Raw genomic sequence first — 21,542 nt, 5'->3', positions numbered from 1 at the left:
AAAGGGAAAATCCATGTGTTATGTGAAATACTTTCTATTATTATAAAGAAATGCAGCAAGAAGAGCTTATATTTCTACAAACTCTCTTCTCCCAGAATAATCAACTTTCAAAACCAAAGCATTTTCACAAAATCTTATTTAACCTTCTTTTACAAAGCACGATATGATGGACTTCTAACATGGATTTATAAAATGACAAGATACCATCTCAACAGGAGAAAAAAAAAAAAAAAAGTATTCTGATATAAGGAAACTCCATGCCAAATTCAGGCTTTCATTTGCAAAAAATGGAACATTACTGACATGTCTCTTATATTTTTTGGGGTGTAAGTCAGGAATCAATACTTTATTTACCACAGATACAATAGTTTATCTCTTTAAGGATGCAATTAGGAAGCCAGAGCTGTTCATTTCTGGATACACACTGCAAATGTATGACTACAAACCCAAACAGGATTTTTATTCCTTATCCCTCATTTCCTCTGGTTCTCATAACTCTGCTACTACCCTCACAAAAAACATGGAAGTAATCTAGAAATCTTTATTGCTGGAAATCCATGGCAGGACTATCATTCTTTGTACAAAAATATTTTAATGCAGTTATTTAGAAACATAAAGTAAGAGTGTTTCAGTGATAAAATACTTTATTAGTGCTTCTGAGTACATTGAGCAATGTATTGGGACTTCTAAAAAAAATCTCGAGTTTCACTATCCAATCTTTCAGTCTCAGACATGACAGAACAGAAGCAGATGCTATGGTAGATGAAATCAGGCCAGCAGCGAGGTTCTGTATTGCCAGTTGAGGCCACGAAGCAGTATTTGGGTATGGTGGAGCGTGTATTTTATATATCTATGCATATCAAAAAGATTATGGGAACTCTACCAACCACGTGTGAATGTGACCCGCCAAGTGAACACTATGTCTCTGGCTCCTGGCAGGCAGGCTGGTTAGCTGTGATACAGGATATGCTGGCTGGAGCCAGTTCTAGCACTTGACAAGATGACAAACAGATCCTTTGTGTGGGGTTTTTTTTGTCACTCTGAAGCATCACTAATATCACTCACCCACTCACTCTATGCTATGCAAAAATATCCACTATTTACATGCTTTGTACAAACTCAACAGAGATTGCTGACAAAGTATGAGATACTCCATGGCTAGTAAGGAACACAAAACCACAAATAGAAAAAGACCTTATTTTGAAAGGATGAAAGTGAACAGAGAAACGAGAAGAAATGAAGTAAGCACCAGGTTCAATAAAATGACGAAAAGAAAGTCCTGCTGCAAAAGCAGGACTATAAAGTGTATCAGTCTATACGTGTACAACATAACGCAGCAAGCAATACCACACAAACAGCAAATGAAACAATGTCACACGATAGAGAACATTGTGCATGAAATAATACAACTTTTTATTCATGTTTTATAGATTACTTTTATTTATTTTTGCTTTAATAATGCATATTCTGTTCACTCTGTGCAAAATCGGGGACAGAGGCGGGCGTTTAAATCATCTAATGAAAATCAAGCGGAGATGAACATTCAAGTTGAGGGAGAGGCCTATCAAAACCAGGAAAGCTAAAAAGCCACAGCTGCTCAAGACAAAGCTGCTCTCAGCTGCGCCCTTTTGTCCTGCCACCTTGCACAAACCTGGCTCTACTGACTGAGCAGCTGTACACTGGGAAGGTGACCTCTGCTGGGGACAGGAGTCGTCGTGGTGGCTACATTAGGGAGACCTGGCTTGCAACTGGCTCCAGTCAGTGTGTGGCAAAGAAAGGCACAAATCATTGCAAAGACCAGATTTCTGTTGGTTGGTTTCCTTCTCGTAAATACATTACTGTACACAACGTAAGTTTAAATGGTAGGGGATTTGGGGACATAAAATTGCATATTTAACAGAACTTAGAACTGTAACAAAAAGTAGGCTGTTCTATCTCAAAGCAAAAATAATCCCTCCAGTCCCAACGTTAACATTCATTCCTTGCTATATGCAGTACAAACATTTTAAAATCTGTGACAAAAGACAATTAAAAACCAAAAGTCAAAATCATAGAGCTTGTAAACAGATAATCTGAAATACACTTTATTTATGGAAAAATATCATCAAAATAGTACCACTATGGACTAAACTGCCTGAGTTTTCATTTCACCTAGGATCTTGAAGTAGAGAGCCTTTAGCACAAGAAGATCAATTTCAGTCACAACTAGTGCTGCACAGCACTGCTTTGGGTGGAAATTTTGTCCTTGTTGTTGGTATATTTGTTGTGCTATCAAAACCTGTGCTAATCCTTCAAATAAAGGGATGTCGAGGCAATTCTTAAATCATTTGGCACAAAGTTATTTTGGCTGGGGCATAAATTTTGAGTCTCAGTCATGAAGAATAACGCAACATTCCACCTATCAAGTATTCACTTTGATTGAAGAGCTTTCTTTATGTCGTTAACTTCCATCTGAAAGCAAAGAAACAAATTTGTGATGAGATTAGATGCTTTAGCAAACTGAGGCACAGTTGCTGCAGCTTGAAAAGCACATGTTTCACCTTGTCCACAGGTCTGGAGCATGGGTTTTATATTACTCATTTCCACAGCTTTCACAAATTGAGGTGACCTTCTCAGCTGCACAAGATGAGCACGCACAGCTTCCTCCCCTCAGAACTTGACAAGTATAGTCGCCGAATGTACCACAAGACCTTTCAAACTCTTTAAACGACAACTTTCACAAGTCACACAGCTCACTGCCAGGAATTAGGTGCAGAATGTGCACTGTGTCCATGCACTGGCTGCTGCACTTACACCCTGCACAAGTAAACTGAACTGCTGACAGTGAGTAGCTGAGGAGCAAAACCTATCGTCTCTCTCCTATAGGGATAGTGGCCGTGAAGCTGAAAATTGCCTGGTAGCAAAAACTACTCACAGAATCGCATCTCTGAGTACCAGGTATTTGTTTATTCAGCGCTGGGAGTGAGGGGGATCGCATCACCATACTCACTCACTCTATTTTACAAAGCAAAGATATTTATACATTCAGCAATAGCATATGTTACATGTGGGCAGTCTGTGGGCAGTCTTTCATGCCCTCGTCTTTTTACATTACATCATTAGGTAAGTCTTTCAATCTGGTGCATGCTCAATACGCTTGTTTCCTCAGAGCCAAACTACTGAACTGGTTTAAGCCAGAATTTTCTCCTCTTTCTATAGTTCTGCTACTTTCTAACTGCCTGTCTGTTATCTCTGTACTTTCTTTTGCCCGTTATCTCTGTACATTCTTTTGCAAACACTTAATGCCATGTTTGTTCATCTTGTGCAGCTTAAACAACTTGACATTTATACAAGCTAAGCTTTATTGCTACAAAGTTTTATTTTACAAAATTCCTTGCATTAGTTGCCTCCTACACCCACAAGCCTGCGTCCAGGCACCTTAAGGGCTCTGATGAATGTACACCCGTGTTGTAAAGGGACGAGTCTGAAACCACCATCAGCCCAAGTTGTACACTTGGCACCTCTGACAGACACTGGAAACCCTGAAGCAGAGGTATTAGATTTATTCAAACACACCTTCTCAGTGCTCAACTGTGCCATATCATCAAGGCAGCCTTCTTTAACACACAAACAGAGAGCTGTGATAATTTATGACTATCGCATCTTCATGTAAAGCTAACAATGCCACCTGGGCTAGCACCTGAGCATTTACCAGCGTAAACAACATTTGAACTGGGGTAAAAGCATTCAGCTGTAAGATTATGATTTTAAAACCATCAATGCAGGTCCCTGTTGTAACGGATGTGAAGGCATCCTTGAAGGTAGAATCCAGACCTCTGAATAGTCTGGCCTGTAAGACTAAATCAATAACCACTATTTAAAAACTTCATTGATTTTACCTGAATAAATTTCAATTTTAGCTGAACATGAATTGTGTGTTACTAGAAGCCATACTTCTATTTGGTTGCATGCATAAAGTCCTTTAGGGAGCTTTGGAGCACAGACAGTGATGGTACCCTGTTCTGCCACCCTTTGCCATGTTCCCAAGCATTTTACTGAGCAGGAACAGCCTAATGACATTACAATTCAATTTTCTATCCCTAATACAAAGGTAAAGTACAGTTGACCTACACCATAAAAACATAAAATATAATCAATACTGAACCACTTATCAAGTACATAGACTAGAACAGAGCAGAATAGATTATTTCAGTTGGAAGGGACCTACGACAATTACTTAGTCCAACAGCCTGACCAATTCAGCGCTGCCCAAGTTAAGGCACGTTGTTAAGGCCACTGTCCAAATCACTCTCCAAAACCCAGAAAACCAACCAATGATCCTAGCAAAGGCCCAGCTTCACAACCCTCACACAAGTAGGGCAGCATGCTACCTGGCAAATGGCTACGCCAGCATGACAACATCTAGAGCTAATGTACTATACAAACTGTGGCAGCAGTAACTGGGCTCTTAATCAGAGCAGCTTCTTGTATATTGTTTAGGATGCTTTAGTAAAGACAACCTGAGTACAGTCTGTAAAGCAGACATAAAAATCTTGCTATATGAAATAATATTGCAAGCACATCAACACTAAGACAAGCTTCCTACAAAATATAAAGCTTAGGGAGAGAGCAAATAATTAAAAAATCAATAAATTAATTTGTGACAAAATCAAACCACTAAAACTGAAGCTAAAAAATGTCATAGTTTGGAACCTATATTGTGTTTAATTTCCTAAATTATAAATTTTTAGATAATTATCAGGCTTTTCAGTAAGAATGCAGTATAGTAATATATATGACACAGACTGACAACACTATGAAGGAAACAGGTATATCCCTTTCAGAAATGTTAGGTTTTGATTCAGTGGAATCTAAGTATTTAAGCAGAGTTTTATGTCCCATTCCTGAGGCTAAATCAAACCTGTCAATACTTCCATAACATTATAAATAATTTAAGTACCTGCAATCGTAGACGGATCTTCTTTTCTTCATCCAGCTCAGACAGCAACTGTTTAATCTCTTTTCTGTTAAAAGAATGCAAAAAAAGCTTGGAATGGAAATGATTAAACTAGTAAAATACAAATGATCACCTCTTGGAGGCATACTTTCCCTGCTTCACTAGTTACCTTTTTCCCTCCGAACAACTGATTAAAGTCAGTATACTCTTGTATACTATACGCTATACAACAGAGAAGTAAGACACGTTATGAAAGTACAGAACCTCCCACATCCCATATGGCTAATGAACAATGTATTTCCTCTTAGAAGCCCTGCATCCACAGGCTTTACTCTGGACTGGCTGTATCAACACTGTGGTGGCACCAACTTGCCTTTTTTTCTGTACAAAACATAGATGGATTGGCTGTTGGTGGCTTATAGGAACTGGTAACACACATCCTGCCCATTCTATCACATACTTAAGCCACTTAAAAGCTGTTTATGCCAGCAATACAACATAACCTTCAACTTCATTTATAAGACTTAATGATCCTAAACATGGATTTGCCGTCAACCTTCTTTGTCAGGAAGGGGACCATAGCTACAAGGAGCAACACCTCCTCATGCTTCCACGGAGTGATCTCACCTTAAGACAGAAACCAGTAGGTGGAAGCAGCCCTTGCAAGAAGGGCCAGGGAGACCTGAAAAGCAGGTGTCAGTCTCAGAAGTGAAGCCATGGGGCTTGGAGCTAGATCCAGCCTGAACCACACCCTTCCCACATCTTCTCCCAAACTCCCTGTGCACCTCTGTTCTGCCACAGTCTCTGCATGCTGCTTTCCCTTTTCTTTTTCCTGTCTGTGCTACACACAGCTGACAATGTAAGTGAAGGTTTAGCTTCCAAAACATTAAATATTCTCAGGAATAGCAAAAGCTACGTGCCAGCCCCAGTTTCTCCTAAGAAATGAGCAGCTCAAAGATTAATAAAGATGCCCAACACTAAACCAGCAAGATTCAGGGTCATAAACACACCAGGTCTGCACACGTCCTAATCACAATTCAATTACTTCTTTTGTAATACGAGCTTGCTGGGAAAATGTGCTAACAGTCAAACAACAAACTGATTTAATAATTTTAGGAACTTGTAGTAATTTGTACTACAACTGGAAGAAATGCACTCCTTATTAAGATCAGTGCACGTGAGTTCCCAAATAGTTATTCGCAAATAAAACATAAGAACATTATTCACTGCTTATAGCTTGTATCTTAACTTTTTCAACACCCCATAAATGTCTGCTTCTGTAATAATACAGGGAAAAAGCTGTTACAGATGGATCGTGTCAGCCTTTTTCCCTGAGCTTCTCACCCCTGAATGTGTTCTGTCAGATGAAAATCACTCACAAACACAAAGGCAAACTGTGCAGAGTAATACACAGGAAGGCAAGCTCAAGAAGGAACTGCTACCACCATGCAGGAACGGCTGCATCCCACCAACGGCTGTGATTTGCAGTACTTACTTTTGCTGGTCTTTCATTGTTTCAATGATGGTTCTTAGCTCCTTAATTTGAGTTCTCAACTCCTCCAGGGCAGTCTGACCTTGGCTCAAGTGCTCAGTCTTTGGCTTTCCTTCAGTACCGAACAGGGATGGGGAATTTGACCTGTGGCCTGTTGTTCCCATAGCAATTGAGTGAAATCCAGGTGACGGTGAAGGGGATAGTGATGGTTGTACGTTACTGCCACTAACCAAACCTCCTGGTTTTGGAGGCAAGGAAGTTTTATTATCAGACACCTGCAACAAAAAGAATAACATCTAATTTCTGGAGAAAGCTTTATGAAAATCAGACCTCTAACAAATATTAAGTGTTTTGTTGCTCTTCAGTAATGTTGAAAGTCCAAGGTCTAACATGGTCAGTTTTGACCAAAGCATGTCAAATGTAATGATTAGTCATTATCTTTGTACATGTACATCAGAGGGAGTCTAGTTGGGATGCAGAAGTTCAGACAGCTTCAGTAAGACTTTCCACAGTTGTTACAATCAGACATCAACAAGCATTTCCAAGATCTCAGGTCTAGCATGAAACAAACCAGGGACAGATGCTCAGTGTTTCTCTCAGAGGTTTGTGAGAACATACCTACATCCATGGACATCTCTTGCACAGCACAAAACTGTATGGCCAAGAAGCCAAGTTGCATTTTTTTGCAGATTAAATTTACAATTGTCAACTAACCATTGAAGGAATCTTCAACATCCAACATTTTTTTTAAATCAAAAAATGTTACATGTTGCGCCTAGTGTTACGAAAATAGCAAAAGATTCCTCAAGTTTGCTCGTTGGTGTGATATAAAAAGAAAACCAAAATCCCATGCCTTCAGAATCATAATCTATTATTAATAAAAAAAAAATACTGTACTATCCTCTGTTACCTGAAGCTTCTGTGAATTCCCATAACTACCAATGGCTCTTTATTCCTCCAGGAACTTAAGAGAAAATTCAGCATTAACCTAGTTATCCTAGAACCACGTGGCTAGCTCAGAAGGATCCCATGCTTCTTGAATTTCAATCCAGTGCTCTACTTATTAGACAAGGCATAGAAAATCTGAAGTCCACCTACCAAACATGACCAGCTACTTCACTGCATACACAGAACACTGTACAAGTACAGTTAGCACAATGGCAAGTAAGGGGAGTCTTAATAATTTATAATATTGTTATTTGGCAATGCTAATGTGTGCTGCCAGGAGTATCTGAAAATCTAATTTAGCCAAGAGTAAGAAAAAGCACTAAGGCAATCTTCCAGCTCCATCTCTGGAAAAGCGAGATTGAAGTTGAATGGAAAGTATGGTAAGATATTGAGAAAAAATGTTACGGAAATGGAAGGAGACATTAGGTGGACAAAGCAACCGAGAGAAACGTTAGTGGTCAGATGAAAATTAGGAGAAAGCATGATGGAGAGGGAAGAGCAGGATCAACCAGATTCTGCAAAGAACAGTCTTCCCCACTAATACACAAGCCTGATAGAGCACAGAATCCACCCTGGGCAGGCACTGCACAAAAAAGTGCTGTGCAGAGAAAAAATTGTGATCATAGAAATGAAAATGGCATTACAATCACAAGACAGCTGAATCACTCTAGTGACTTAAATGCTTGACTTCATGACCTTAATAATATTCTTTTAACATTTTATATATATATGTGTGTGCATTTGTGAGTAATGTGTACCTATAAATGGATCTTTCAGGGATAATAATCCTTATATCAGTAGAAGCAAGTTTCCTTTGGATTGAAAAGAGACGTCAGGCTGAGTTTAAACCCAGAGCAAGTGAGTAAGGCACAGCTGAAGTCATCCACGCTGACCACCTTATTCCAGAGCTTAACTGGCTATCAAAATTAACTCCTCCAGCAGTACTTTCTGATAGGAGTCACCTTGTTTCACGGGAACCTTCTACATCTTTGGCATACCAGCATGTAATTTATGAATCTTGGCTCAAGAGTTTTCCTAAATGCAAAGTGCTCCCAGAAGAGGGAGCCATACAGCAAAACATTATGCTGATAACTTGATCACAGAAGTGCATGATTTCATCTTTCAGACACTTCTGTTACACTAGGATACTTAGAATTTAGTATTTGTGTTATTAAAGATATCCCTATATACTACAAGATAGCTCCAACCTCTAAAGCCTGACCTACACAGTCCTTCTGTAACACTCAACTATCCTATAGTTTTCTATCAATATACAGTAAGAATGGCACAAGCCTGTAACATGAATAATTACTACCAGTATAAAAAGTGATTATACTTGCAAATTTAAATTCACATACTATTAGAGTGGGTCAAAGAGTTTTATTTTCTCTGCTTACAGACCCCTCTAATGTAAACTCAATTTACAGCTGAAAAAAAAAAAAAAAAAAAAAAAAGGCTTTTGTTTCTAAAATTTCTAAAATTTATTTCCTTAGCTTCTCTGAGTCTGTGAAAAGTATTTACACTAGAAGAACAATATGGTTTTTCACATTATGGTTATGGAGACATTTTAATGGTGCAATTCACCTTAGACTTGGATTTCAAACACTGAAAAATGTTTAGAAACCCTTACCATTTTAAGCTTTAAAAGGGCTAGTTACCAGGTGACTGTTGAATTCAATTTTCAAAATAAATATTTGAATACTGTTTGAAAAAATGAAGATGCACATGATAAGGTTAAGCAGAGGCATTCCAATTAACTTACTTGTGATATTGTAACAGTTCTTGATTTCCTTGACACATCAATAGTTTTGTGAGCAAGGGAAACATGTTCTTCCTTCTCATCTTCAGGGCTTGGTGAGTCAAAGAAATCGGGACTTGAAAGGGATGACTTTCAAGACAAACACACACACCACAAGAGAGGGGAAAAAAAAAAGCAGGTATTTTCACTGTACAAGAATTTAACAAAGGAAGAAGAAAAACATTTATTTGATTACTTTTTTTTAGTTATCATTTTAAAAGTGACAACACTTGAAATGAGGACTCTTGCTCCTCCCATCCCGTTTTTTAGATCTTATTTTCAAGGCTTTCATAAAATGAGACATACTTGATGAATACTCGTATACTTGCTGTTAAATTCAACATTAATTTACACCTTTACATCACATTATATCATAAAATATGAAAGCACCCTCCTATCTGCAAGAAGAGCTGCACCTTATTTGGCCAGGATGCTGAGCACCGTGCTGTGGGGATGCCAGCTCTGCCACCTGGGCAGCTCTGCCATGGTCAGTGCAGGTCTCACTTTGCTGCTCTTCAGAGGGCGCATGCTGCTGGCTGTGCACACTGCTGGCACTTGCAGGGCTGCCTTGTGCACGGCCTCTTTGTAAAGGTGCAAACAGGGAAGGTTCTTTCCACTCCTTGTTCCTTTCCCCATAGATTTGACAGAGGAAGAAAAACCTCACTGTTGTCTATATTTCAGTATTTATGTACATAGCCAATTTTGAAAGGTTTCTTTTTTGTGTTCTATTAGTTTCATGATAATCCTTTTTGTTTTCCTCCACTTTGTTTTTCTTCAGCAACACGAACATGGGTAACCATCAGTGGTTGCTCTCATTTTGATATTCCAGAATGCAAATCAGCATGGAAAGGAACAAACGCCAACCCCCTGAAAAACTGAGCAGTGGCTTCCACAGTATGGTTTATGAGACCAACTTGTCTAAAGATACATATTAGAGAGAAATTTACATCATGCTTATGTTTACAATTGTGAATTTAATGAGAAGAAACACATGAGCTGTTGAAGGCTGAAATAGTCTGTTTGTCCCCAAAATCTCATACATGTCCTAAAGAAACCAAGAGAAATGCTTCTTTTGGGAAACACTTTCAAAATCCTTAATACTTAGAGCAAACTAGTTTATTCCACAGATTTTTATAAAGGATTCTTCTGGGCTCAGACATGGCTGGCCAGGAATAATTGGCAGCAACCAATAAAGAGGTACAGATCTTGTAAGAGAGGTAATGTTTTAAACATCAATATTCAAAACACTGGCAGCCTTTTGACACTAATATTCTGGAGCTGCATCTCTCTGCCTCACTGTACGTGTGAAGGAATGCCTGTGCAAATGTAGTAAAAACACCAGGGAACACAAATAGGAGGGAGGAAAAAATGAGAAAAAAAAATCTTTAAAAGAAAATTAACTTACAGACGTAAGAGACTGCGAGGGTGGTCGCCTGCCAGTAGCTTTTGGTCTGGTTGTGGTTGGATGATTAAGCTTCTCAGCAATTGGTATTACAGAGTCAAAACCTTCCAAGTCTTAAAAATAAAATAGAATTGATTTGATTTTCTTGCAATTGTCCTCGAAGGGAAAGAATCACAATTTTTTTTCTAATTTGAAAGAAATCAAATCCCATTTTCCCCACTGTATCACAGTGTTCTGCACATGTTTAGCCACCGTGACAGGTAAAGGCCCTGGAAGTCAAAGGCAGCTGTAATCCAGTCACCCTTGCCAAGTACAATTACCCTTCCATCTCAAACACAATAAAGCAGAGGAGGAACATGTAGAGGAGCCTTTGGCTTTGTTTTCAGCATAGCGAAAGCTAAATGACAACATCGGTCCTACAGCATGGAGTAAACAGTTTCAGAATTTCCATTTTGCTGTTCAAGGGGTTAGTAACTTTTTCGCCCTGGATAACTGGAGACGTTAAGACAGTGCATGCATTGCCTCAGGAACTGTACTCTCAGCGTTGCATCTGCAGCAATTCCTTAGGGGAGCACAGAACGAATGATCGAGCTGGAAGTGGTCTGCAGGTTCCTGGACACCTGCAGCTGGAGGCAGCATAGTTTCCAGGAGCTATAGGTGAGAGGAATATTTCCCTCCAGTAGCCTGGAGGTTATGGTCAGTAAAAACTCCAACAGGCCCCTGAAGCTTTGCAGAGCCCAGGAAAAACAGGTCTGCTCAAATGCAGTATTGACTGTCTTCATGGTGAGTAAAATGTTCTTGGGGAAGTGTTTACTGAATCTAGCCACGTGGTAGCATGTTTACGTGAAAGAATGATGTGAAGGCTGAAGGAATACCACAGCTCGTGATTACATGCCTGAATCAAATGGCTTAACAACATTCATCTATTTTTATGGGTTATCAGTTTCACTCACCTCCCTTCAAAATGCCCTACTGCATGTGTTAAGCAGAAACGAGTCAGGAAACATACAAGAGGTACTTTAGACCAAATAAATCAAAATGCTGTAAAACTACTTTCAGACGCAAATCAAATACTGGAATGATATTCATTAGTCAGAGACTATTTTTCACTGCACACATGTAGGAAGAAATAGATTTTAAGTTAATAGTTATATATACTGGGCACTTAATTTCCAGAACTGTTACAGAACAATGAATCTCTGAAGATCCAGCCTTGTTGCCATATTGCAACCATCATACAAATTAAGACAATGGAAAAACAAATGAATTAACTGGCCTGTGCAATAAACTATATGCACTGAAGGACACTTAAACTAATTTCAAGTACTTATGATTTGGCAGCTAGGAAGTAAATGGGATCAGACACTCCTTATTCAGCAATATTCTTCCATCTCTGGGAGACAGAAAAAAAGAAGGAAAAAAAAAAACCCTCTTTCAATAGCCCTGAAATAGTCAACTCCAAATACGACTATTTTTGCAGCAACTCTTCCTGTATATAACCAGTGACCCCACTGTCCTCTACCAGGTATTTCTCTCATTGCTTTTTTCTTGACTGTTGCAACCTACGTGCAAAGGTAGGTCTCCCGGTCTGTCAATGGGAATTTGGCAATCCAAAGCCTCAACTGTACCCAACACATCAGGTGAGGCCACAGTGCTTTTGAAGTAAAAACGAGTTAACATTAGCAGACTGCACAAAACCTGTCTGGAGTCCTACAGAACTTCAGGGTTTCAGGAGAGGAGAAATGTAAGTAAAAATTAATTTATTGGGGGGAGGGAGGAAATGTAAGAGCTAGTTTCCAGTAATATCCATTTTGAAGCTAACACGTGAGACAGGTGAATGACTTCCTTAAGATGACACAGCGAATCACTGATGTATTTTAATACATTGCCTTAATTTTCACCACTGTGTTACTGTGTTCAGTTGCACAGCAGGAATGTATTGACATGAAAAATATGCACTCATCTATAAACATGTAAGGCTCACATACATGAGTACAAATGGAGACCAAAGCAATGCTTCCATTTGTCCCAGCCACTCTTTCCCACCTAACTGTTTTTACTCTTTTTTTTCCTGAGCTAGTTTAATCCAGCTTGTTTTCCCACAGCACGTGCCCAGCCACACAGATACCTGTGCTGAAGAAAGGATCAGTATCAGTGCCAGAGGACTGGCACAAGTTGCTAAAACTGAGAGGAAGGGCAGACTCCTGCTTCAGGGGGAAGCAAACGGGCTGAAGTTATCTTGCAGCCTAGGAAGGATCCAGAGCATGACTTTCCTCTCTCTGTGTGCTGCTTCTATGGCAAGCGTCACTGTCCCTTCCTCTGTTCTTAGAAAAAGTAAGTATCTATGCTACTATAGAAAACAATGAAAAAAATAGCGAAGGCATTAATTCAGTGTTTTTCTTTGGCTTAAATAAACTAATAATTACCTAGAGTTCTATTTTCTATCTAGAGTTTGATCAGAATAATCAAATATTCATGTTTAAATTGTAAAATGTATGGATAAAAGGAGAGTGTATGAATATGTGCCCTTGAGACCCATGAGCACTTGCAGATAAAAGCTGCTCCACACATTCTATGAGTACTGTGAAAGATAAACATTTCTGTGCAAAGCTTCTGTTATCAAGATATACCAGGAATCCTCCATTTTTTCCACTTCTGAATGCATTTCTGATAGCTAGAAAAAATAACTCAGCTTATACCTGCACTGAATTTAAAAAAAAAAAGCAGAGCAGAAGTTGGAAAGGCTCCACAGGTAGAATCTGCTGCCAAACTAGTGAAATCACAGCCATTCAGCTGATACTATAAATTAAATTCTATTTAAGTGTAAGGGTCATCTCTTGATACAATGCTAAAAACTTCCATATGTCCTTTATCTCCCCATTTATTCTCCTTATTTAGATGTGGTTCTTGCTCCCAAATCTGCTCAGCATCTAAGGCTATCACCACCTTTCATGGTCACCACCTATGACGGATTCATTCAGGAGAACTCCCATCTAGTAAACTGGTAACTAGTAAAATGCAGAACTGAACCACTCAAGACACCTCTGCCTTACTGTCATCTATACTGTAGATTTAGTAATGAATTCACTCATACTCTCATACTGGTTATTTGATTATTTTTTGCTGGTGGAAAGAAAGTTATATTGGTGTGACTCATCGAAGTCATTAAATGCAGAGATTTTATTTCAGTTTGTATTTCTGTAGCTATCAGAAGTTGGGAGCTTAAATCCACATACTAAGCAAAATGTAAAACCTTCCTGAGCTGGCCCAAATGGAATGTCACGAGAAATAAAGTCCAGTCTACTGTATTCACAGCCACGTTAGTTGCCAGTAAAGCAGCATCAGCATCCAACAGACCTGAACTCTGTAGTGGTCCAGCTTTCTCTATGTCTAGTAATAACAAACAGTTAAGGAAGGTTCTATTGAACACATAGAACATAGAGGGCACCCATCAGTTAACAGTGCCATTCCCTAACTAAAAAATAGTTGACACTTGTTCTACAAATAAGGACATGCATTCATCATTATTACTGTCTCACTGATCGAGCAGGTAATTCATGAAGTAATTCGTGAGACGGGAAGAAAGACATCAGAGTAATTTTAATACACTAGTGTAGTACACACAATACAATGTCTGGCTTACTGAGCAAACATAATTAATATGAAAAATGTCAGCTGTGCAATAATTATTCTCTGCTATCCTTCCAAGCCAGTTAAGAATAGGGTATTTTCCCCCATTGCTATGTTCATTTGGAAATGTGGTTATTTAAAGCATGATGATGCTGGTTTTTTTTTTTTTAAATGCCCAGATTCAGGAAAACAACTATTTAAGGAAAAAGCTCTCAGCTCATTAGACTTGTACCTTCCTGGAAAGTAACCTTCGATCCCTCCCACCGCCAAAAAAAACCCAGCAAGAAGCTGTTAAATGGTTATACTTCCTTCCTTACCCCTTTCTCCCCCTGAATTTACTATTCTGGCATAAAATGTGGCTAGGCCTTAATGTTATCTTACGTTTAGAATTTTTAGTCTTTGGGCAAAGTCATTTATACATAATGAAGATGTAAAGTTTTTTGAATTAGCAGACAGGTTTCACCTTGAGAAAACTGAAATGGCAAGTGATGGGTAACAGAATCAACACATTCAAACTGAGGTTTCATAGAACAGCAATACAGCAGGGCTGGAAGAAATGAGGCAAAGGTGGCGTTCAATTAATTTGAAGAAGATAAAGTCACAAAAGCCACAGAGGTAGATTTCATTTCATAATCATCTTCAACGCATTTAAAAGATTGACAACAGACTTGTGAAATGCTATCTATACTGTTTTTAAATACAATAATTCTGTAAGCTATGAAATGAGACAGAGATACTGCAGACAAAATCTTCTGCATTGATGTCCATTCAATATATAGCACTACTTAAAGAACAACTCAAACATTAACTTGAATATTACTGGGAATTTTCAGAAGACCACAATTATTTTAACTACTTCGAGCACCGAGATTCTGCTAGTCCCTCTGTGCTGAACAGCATCATACCCTTCAAAGAATACAGCCGTGCTCCCAGCCAGGGTCAGGGCCACTGAATTATTCATTATGCTACATAATGAACTGCAGACCCTTTTTTTAAGATCTGGGTAATTCGCTTTTAGCTGTGGAGCTCGCTGGCTGCCTGCAGGGTTACTGTGTTCAGGAGTGTAACAGTGATGTGCTGAAGAGGTTTGTCTGCATGGTTCTTTGCTTTGGAGGGAAACAGCTTATCTGGCTTCCCAGGACAGTCACTAGACAGCTACCTTTCCTCAAGAATATAATTATCTGTTCCCATTTCAGTCCTGACTTTTATCTCTTTTAATAGCTGAATATAGAAAGCTGCCATAATGAGCTTTGCAAACCACTTGCCAGTGCCCTCATAAGGATTTTATTTTTAACGATTCAGAAGATGCCAAGAAAGAACTGAAAGGTCAAGAAAACTGAGCTAGAAGAAATGGATATGCTGTTTTCAGGCACCTCAACTTGATACATATGGAGAATGATTTAAATTTCTGGTTTACTGCTTTTTTCTGGACCCTCCAGGGCAAGAGACCTAATTATGTAATGGAACATTAACATATCTCTGATTACAATATTTACAATTCACAACTATGTTTATGGGTGATTTTGATTCACTGACATAAATACTATAACTTAACCCAGTTGGGCAATTTTGCTCCTTTGATTTGTTCTAATAAAGTGAGCATGAATAGCAGCACAGAAAGAAAGAATTGGTTTAAGCAGATTGTGGTCTTCATTATATGAGTCACATTTTGTCCTCCAACCCTTATATTTACCAGTATTTTCTTTTTTCCAACTTTTACTCTGTCTTCAGGCAAAATAATTATAAAGTCTCACAGTATGACAGCCTGTGATTTAAAGACAAACCTGCTCCATTCTACAACCTTTTACTGGAAATATTCTACATCTTTTTCCTTAGTGTGGGCCAAATCTTATTAGATCACTTTTTCTTCCAGTCAGAGGCACAGTGATCACCTCCTAACAAATTTGAGCATGCTGTAGCTCTAGAAAAAATGCAAATACAGCTCAAGGAAACATGAACATACTGAAGATTTTTTGTTTGTTTGTTTATTAGATATTTTCAAGTAGGGTATTTTAAACTACCCTTCCAGGCAAGTTAGCAACAGCCTTGAGGGAGGAACAGAAAAAGAGTGCGGCTAGTAACGTGGGTTTGGCCAGTACTCCATGATCGATCAGCAAATGCTCTGAAAATTAACATCTGAAGAAATCTGAAAAATGGACTCATGTTAACCAGCTTTCAAGGAATCAAGAGATTCAAGAAAATTCACACCAACACTATATATTTCAGCAGAAGTCAATGAAGGCATATGTGTCTTACGTTAGCACTGATGATTATTAACTACTTTCATAAATACTATGCAGAATGTGTAAAGAGCCAGGAAAAATATTGGAAAGATGTCTCTGCTTGGCTCTGTGTGGAAAGTGCCTGTGTAGCTCAGTCTTTTTGCAAAGCACAGAAACTGCTTCTTGTGTGGATTAACTGAGCATTTCCACAGTAGATATATTATTTTTACTTCTTTGTGGCTTATTCTTTAAATCACTTAGCTTAAATCTGTATGATTTCTAGTGTTACACAATTTCAAAGCAAGCCTTTGTTGGATAGACGAGACCTGTTTCAGGACTACAGGATTCCAAAGTGTGTAATTTAGGATTAATCCTGACTTGCAAAACTAACTCAATACCAATAATTAGACTAATTCAGTAATTTTCTGGAAGCATTAGGTTTTGATTCAGTAAGCTATTACATGTGCTATATGTTTCTGTCATTGCACTGGCCCTCAGATATAACAGTTCTTTGTGAAATTAAAAAGAAACACGTAACGTAAAAAAAAAAAGTTAAGTTTTGCAATAACGCATGAATTTAAGCTGGTGAAATCAATGTAATTCTACATAACGACTACTCTTCTGCTTGTAGAACAGGGCTTACTTTCAGTATAGCTTATGCTGCTTTAGAAGCATTTCTAACTAAGCCTAAAAAGCCACGGCCAATCCAGAACAATTATTGGTACATGAGACTTTACAACAGATTTAACCACAGCAATACTGGAGACAATGTCTTGGGTGATATGACCGCACACTTTCCACTGAAAGCCAGTGAGCGTGCTTCAAATTTCATTTTGTTTTGTTTTATTGGGTTTTTTTTCCTCTTTAAGACTAGAGGACCATCCTAGCATGTTGCTAAGTATTTTTGGTTTATAACCTGTAAGGACATTACAATGAAATATATGCATTAAACTTTGCAATGATACCATCTGTCTGTAAGAACAGGTTAAGGAAACCACAGCACTGACAAACACCACATACAAACCGTACATATCACTTATGTCCCTAAACATCTTATAGTACAATAAAATAAAATATAACAATTTCTTGTTTCAGTGCTATGGTGCAAGATTTTCTGTCACAGTACACTCAATTTGAACTTTTAATTAAAAAATAATTGTATTAGCCATGTATACATTAGGTGTTCTACAAAATACTTTATTTGTTTGTTATGCATTGTCAACTAAAGCAAAGACAGGACAGAAAAGAAATGGGGGAAAAAAAAAAAGCCTTACCCTCATGGAATGAAGAAGAGTTACCCATGGCAAAGAGATGTAAATAGCAAAAGTTGGATGAAAGATGTGTGGAAAGGAAAGGAAAGGCATCACTGAAAACAGGGAAAAAGAAAACAAAAGAAGAAGTGAGGAGGAATGGGGAATGTTTCCTCTTAATATATTCTGAAGGCTAGTTTTCCAGGTTTTTTTGTAAGGGTTGTGGAAAGAAGCAAAGGTATGAACAACAGTAATAATAGTTGCCATTATATCTACATTCAGCAGTGATGTTGCTCTTGTCAGTACAGATTGCAGACTTGTAATCAGTGCTGTATTATCATCAAGAAATTTAAATGTCAAGTCAAAACTCTGCAGAACATGCTAATCAAATCAAGCCATGCACTAACATCTACATAAAAAGGACTCGTTATATATGCAACTGGCAGAATGTTATGTACAGTATTACATATCATCTTAGCATTGCTCCAATCATTTGTGACTTTCCTGATCGGTAAAGTTGGGTGAGAATGTTTTTAAAGGTGTGAGGTTATCTGGTTAGACAACACTGATCCACTGGTGGAACAGAAAAATGCTGTTTCTGAAATAAGCAATGTTTAACACACTGATCTAGAATAGGGGACCTAGAGAGAACACAGGTTTTGAACCTGGATTCCCCAGTTCCCCTCTGCATATTGCTTTTCAGTTGTCAATGGAATTACTGATTTTCTTGTTGCTGATCACTTATTTGTTTTTTGGGAGATGGCCAAGGACCCCCTCCTTCTCCTCCCTTGTTGTAAAGGTTGTGGTCTCATTGTGATAAAGGAACCAACTTAGAAATCCTTAAAAAGGTTTCACAGAATGGAAAACTTCTCTCCTTCCAGCTTTAGTATGGTTTGCTTTTATAACCAAAACTGTCTCTCCAGTGCTTTCGTACACCTCTCTGCTTTGAATGAAAGAACAAGAGCTTTAGACTGTCTATAGGACTGAGAAAGTGACAGCCATTATCCAGTTTAACATCACCAGTGCAAAAAAGCCAGGAGAATGCTGTGGTACTCATTTTCAGCCCATGGTTCACTATCAGTATTTGGAATAAGCATGAAAGAGGGTAAGGCAACTTGAAACTGCTGCTTTTTCCCCGTCCTCCCTGTGAGCTCTAAGTGCCCAGGAGTGGCATTGGGGCTAACAGAGGAATAAAGAGGAGCCCAGTAACCAGAATGGTCATACACTCGAGCTGCTGCAAAGGCCATTCAACTTCCATTTCCTTCAAAGGCTACTGCTAAGCCCCACCTTCCCTGTACATAGGCCCACTTTAATTCACTGCAAATTTGAATTACTGAAAAGACATCAAATGGTAGATTTAATCAGATCCGTTTTGACTGGAAAAATGAATCTCAGAGAAGCTGAGGCTGTCCTCCCCACAGAGTACATGACACTGGGGCAACAGTGGTAACACATATCACAGTTAAATATTATCTGGACTCACACTGCCTGATCCGTCAGTGTTTTGGAATACACTGGACAACTCTACTTGCTCATCCATAATTTTTACTAATAATGCATTTAGCGACAAGATTTCTCCAAGCCATTGTTCTCTTTGTAAACAAATGAAAAATACAACGCATTTATTATAAATCTTTCCAATTATACTGCCCCATAAACTGTCCTGAACTCCAAATCCATCCTCACAGTAAAATACACAAATCCTCTGTGAATTGCTTTGGCTTATTAATTCATTGCTCTACCCTGTCTTAAAAGGCTGTTTATTTCTTTAACAATATTTTTACATGAGCTGTCAAAAGCCTCCTGAAAATTTGTCACATTTATAATATTTTGGTTCGCTTTCATTTCAAAATCATACTTTTTTTATTTTTTTCTTTTAATGAGTTGTCTAACAGGCTAGAATGACATGATTTGCCCTTGTAAATGCCATCTGGTTTGACCCTATCAAGTTATACTTATTGAAGTATTCACACTATTTTATCCTTGGGCTCAATATGTTCTCCTTGTTAGTGGTAACAGGAGGTCATCAGCTAAACCCTTTGCAACAAACACGTTGTATGTGTGGTTTGGTTTGTGGACTCTTGTTGGATCCTATCCCTCACTGAAAAAAACACCAACTCAAAACCAACAGAAAAGACCCCCACCTAAGTTCTAGAAGTGAACAAAAATCATTATAGATCAAATTTCTTACCTAACCTTTTATAGGCTGTTAAAAAAACCCCACAAACCACAAACCCAGAAAAAACCTCAAAACACTAAGCTTTTATCCTGATAGTGATTCCAAGGGAACTGGAACAAAGATTTAAAAAGTTTACTTCCATAACATCACTGTATGCTATTTGCAGTCACAGCTTTCTCCTTCAAGTAAGTGAAGGCTTACACGCTTTGAAGCAAACTTCTAGACATGGGTAACAAACACTAAATGGTAGAATTTGACTGCATTTCCATACTATTAATTTATATTAATCTCTTACAATAAAAATGTTCATGCAATTTATCACAAGCTTCTGGCTTGCCATGTTTATCCCAAATGAAAATCTGGGAAAAAAATACTACTTGCTTCTCCAGAAGAATGTTACTGTCACAAACCACTGCAACACCAGAAGGTTAAAAAAAAGGAGACATACGAATGCTGAAAAGCTCATAAACCTATGTGAAATCAATTTAGCATTTTACCGTTACACTGTAATTAAAAACCATCTATAACTTAAAGCTCTGCTTTCTAGACTGAAGAAAAGGCAGGTTTGGCTGTTAAAAGTATGCTATTTTACAGAAATGTTTTATTAATAAAGCAGTCTGGGTAGAAACCACCACACTGAAATAACATTTAATGCCACCAGTGAAAGGTAGTAATGCTTTCACATTCAGGGTACCCTGGTTCTGCCTTTTACAAAAACAGGTCTCTCGTGGCACAGCTGCGACTGCGGAGGAGAGCGACAGCAGCAGCTGCTGCTGGCGTATTTCTAAGTCGAGGTAGAAGATGGCTGTCGCGGCTTTCGCTTACAGCCCTGGGACAAGAGTCAGAGCACCTTGCTTTCCAAGTGCCACTTACTGCAGCATCTAACCAGCAAACATCTCTCCTGCACTGCCAACTGGAGAAGGAAGGAGGGTGAGAGAAGACAGAAAAATAACCTATCGTTACTCCTTTCCAGGTGATTTCCTGATGAAACTGTTCATGTTACTGGCTCAGCAATTATTATTTTCAGGAGAAATTTAGACTGCTTTTAATTGGTGTTTGCAGTAAAATTTATTCAAATTGGCCTGAACTGGGTCTCTATTCCTTTGTATTGTAAAGTGTAAAGATTACTAACTGCACCAAATCCACAATCTTTTGCAGCATTAAAAATATGGCAGCACTAACATTACATCTGTTAAACAAGTATGACTTATTATTGTTGGCCTTCTCACTTGCTTCAAGACTTTTAAACAGAAATAACAAAAGCCCTCCTATTCAAAATAGCTCACTATTCCATATTTCTTTTTTAAAAAAAAACAATTTAAACAGAAAACCCCAATAAAACTTTTTAAAGTAAAGCAGAAATGATCTTTTAATCCTACAGTTAAAATCTGATATAAATGCACTCACATTCATCACCAAATCCTCAATCTGCCTTTGGATCATAACAGTCACTAAAAAGCAGAAATTTACACCATAAATTTCTCAGACAAATTATAAAAAGCACTATAACTTACCGATGTCATTGCTTCTTTCAGAGGAGTCTTTCTCTAGAGTGCCGGATACCGTACTGCCCACTAATTCCACTTTTGGACTATCACTCCTGTATTTGGATCAAGAAAAGACGATATTTTATTGGCGTTTTTGTGTGGGTTACAGTAAAATAATAGCTAACTTGCAATCAATAT

The 21,542-nt window shown here is 38.3% G+C and overlaps 1 protein-coding gene across 6 annotated transcripts in view; it reads right to left on the bottom strand.

Annotated features, from left to right (window-relative positions):
- Window positions 1-1,392: 1,392 nt before the first annotated feature.
- Window positions 1,393-21,542, bottom strand: part of SH3KBP1 (SH3 domain containing kinase binding protein 1) — a 231,460-nt gene continuing 211,310 nt past the window's right edge. For 5 of the 6 annotated variants that reach the window (XM_037377236.1, XM_037377238.1, XM_037377237.1 and 2 more), the window contains 6 exons: window positions 21,372-21,457; window positions 10,580-10,689; window positions 9,139-9,264; window positions 6,432-6,703; window positions 4,940-5,003; window positions 1,397-2,451 (listed from right to left, as the gene is read on the bottom strand). In XM_037377236.1, coding sequence (XP_037233133.1) covers window positions 2,410-2,451; window positions 4,940-5,003; window positions 6,432-6,703; window positions 9,139-9,264; window positions 10,580-10,689; window positions 21,372-21,457 — 700 coding nt within the window. In that variant the 3' untranslated portion in view covers window positions 1,397-2,409. Of the gene's footprint in view, window positions 2,452-4,939; window positions 5,004-6,427; window positions 6,704-9,138; window positions 9,265-10,579; window positions 10,690-21,371; window positions 21,458-21,542 lie in introns of all 6 variants that reach the window. The other variant, XR_005102619.1, reaches the window with a different exon arrangement.

Source organism: Falco rusticolus, chromosome 2, assembly GCF_015220075.1.
Source record: "Falco rusticolus isolate bFalRus1 chromosome 2, bFalRus1.pri, whole genome shotgun sequence".
NCBI lineage: Eukaryota > Metazoa > Chordata > Aves > Falconiformes > Falconidae > Falco > Falco rusticolus.
Note: the sequence above shows the minus strand (reverse complement) of the source record. Positions and strands in the feature narration are given on the sequence as shown.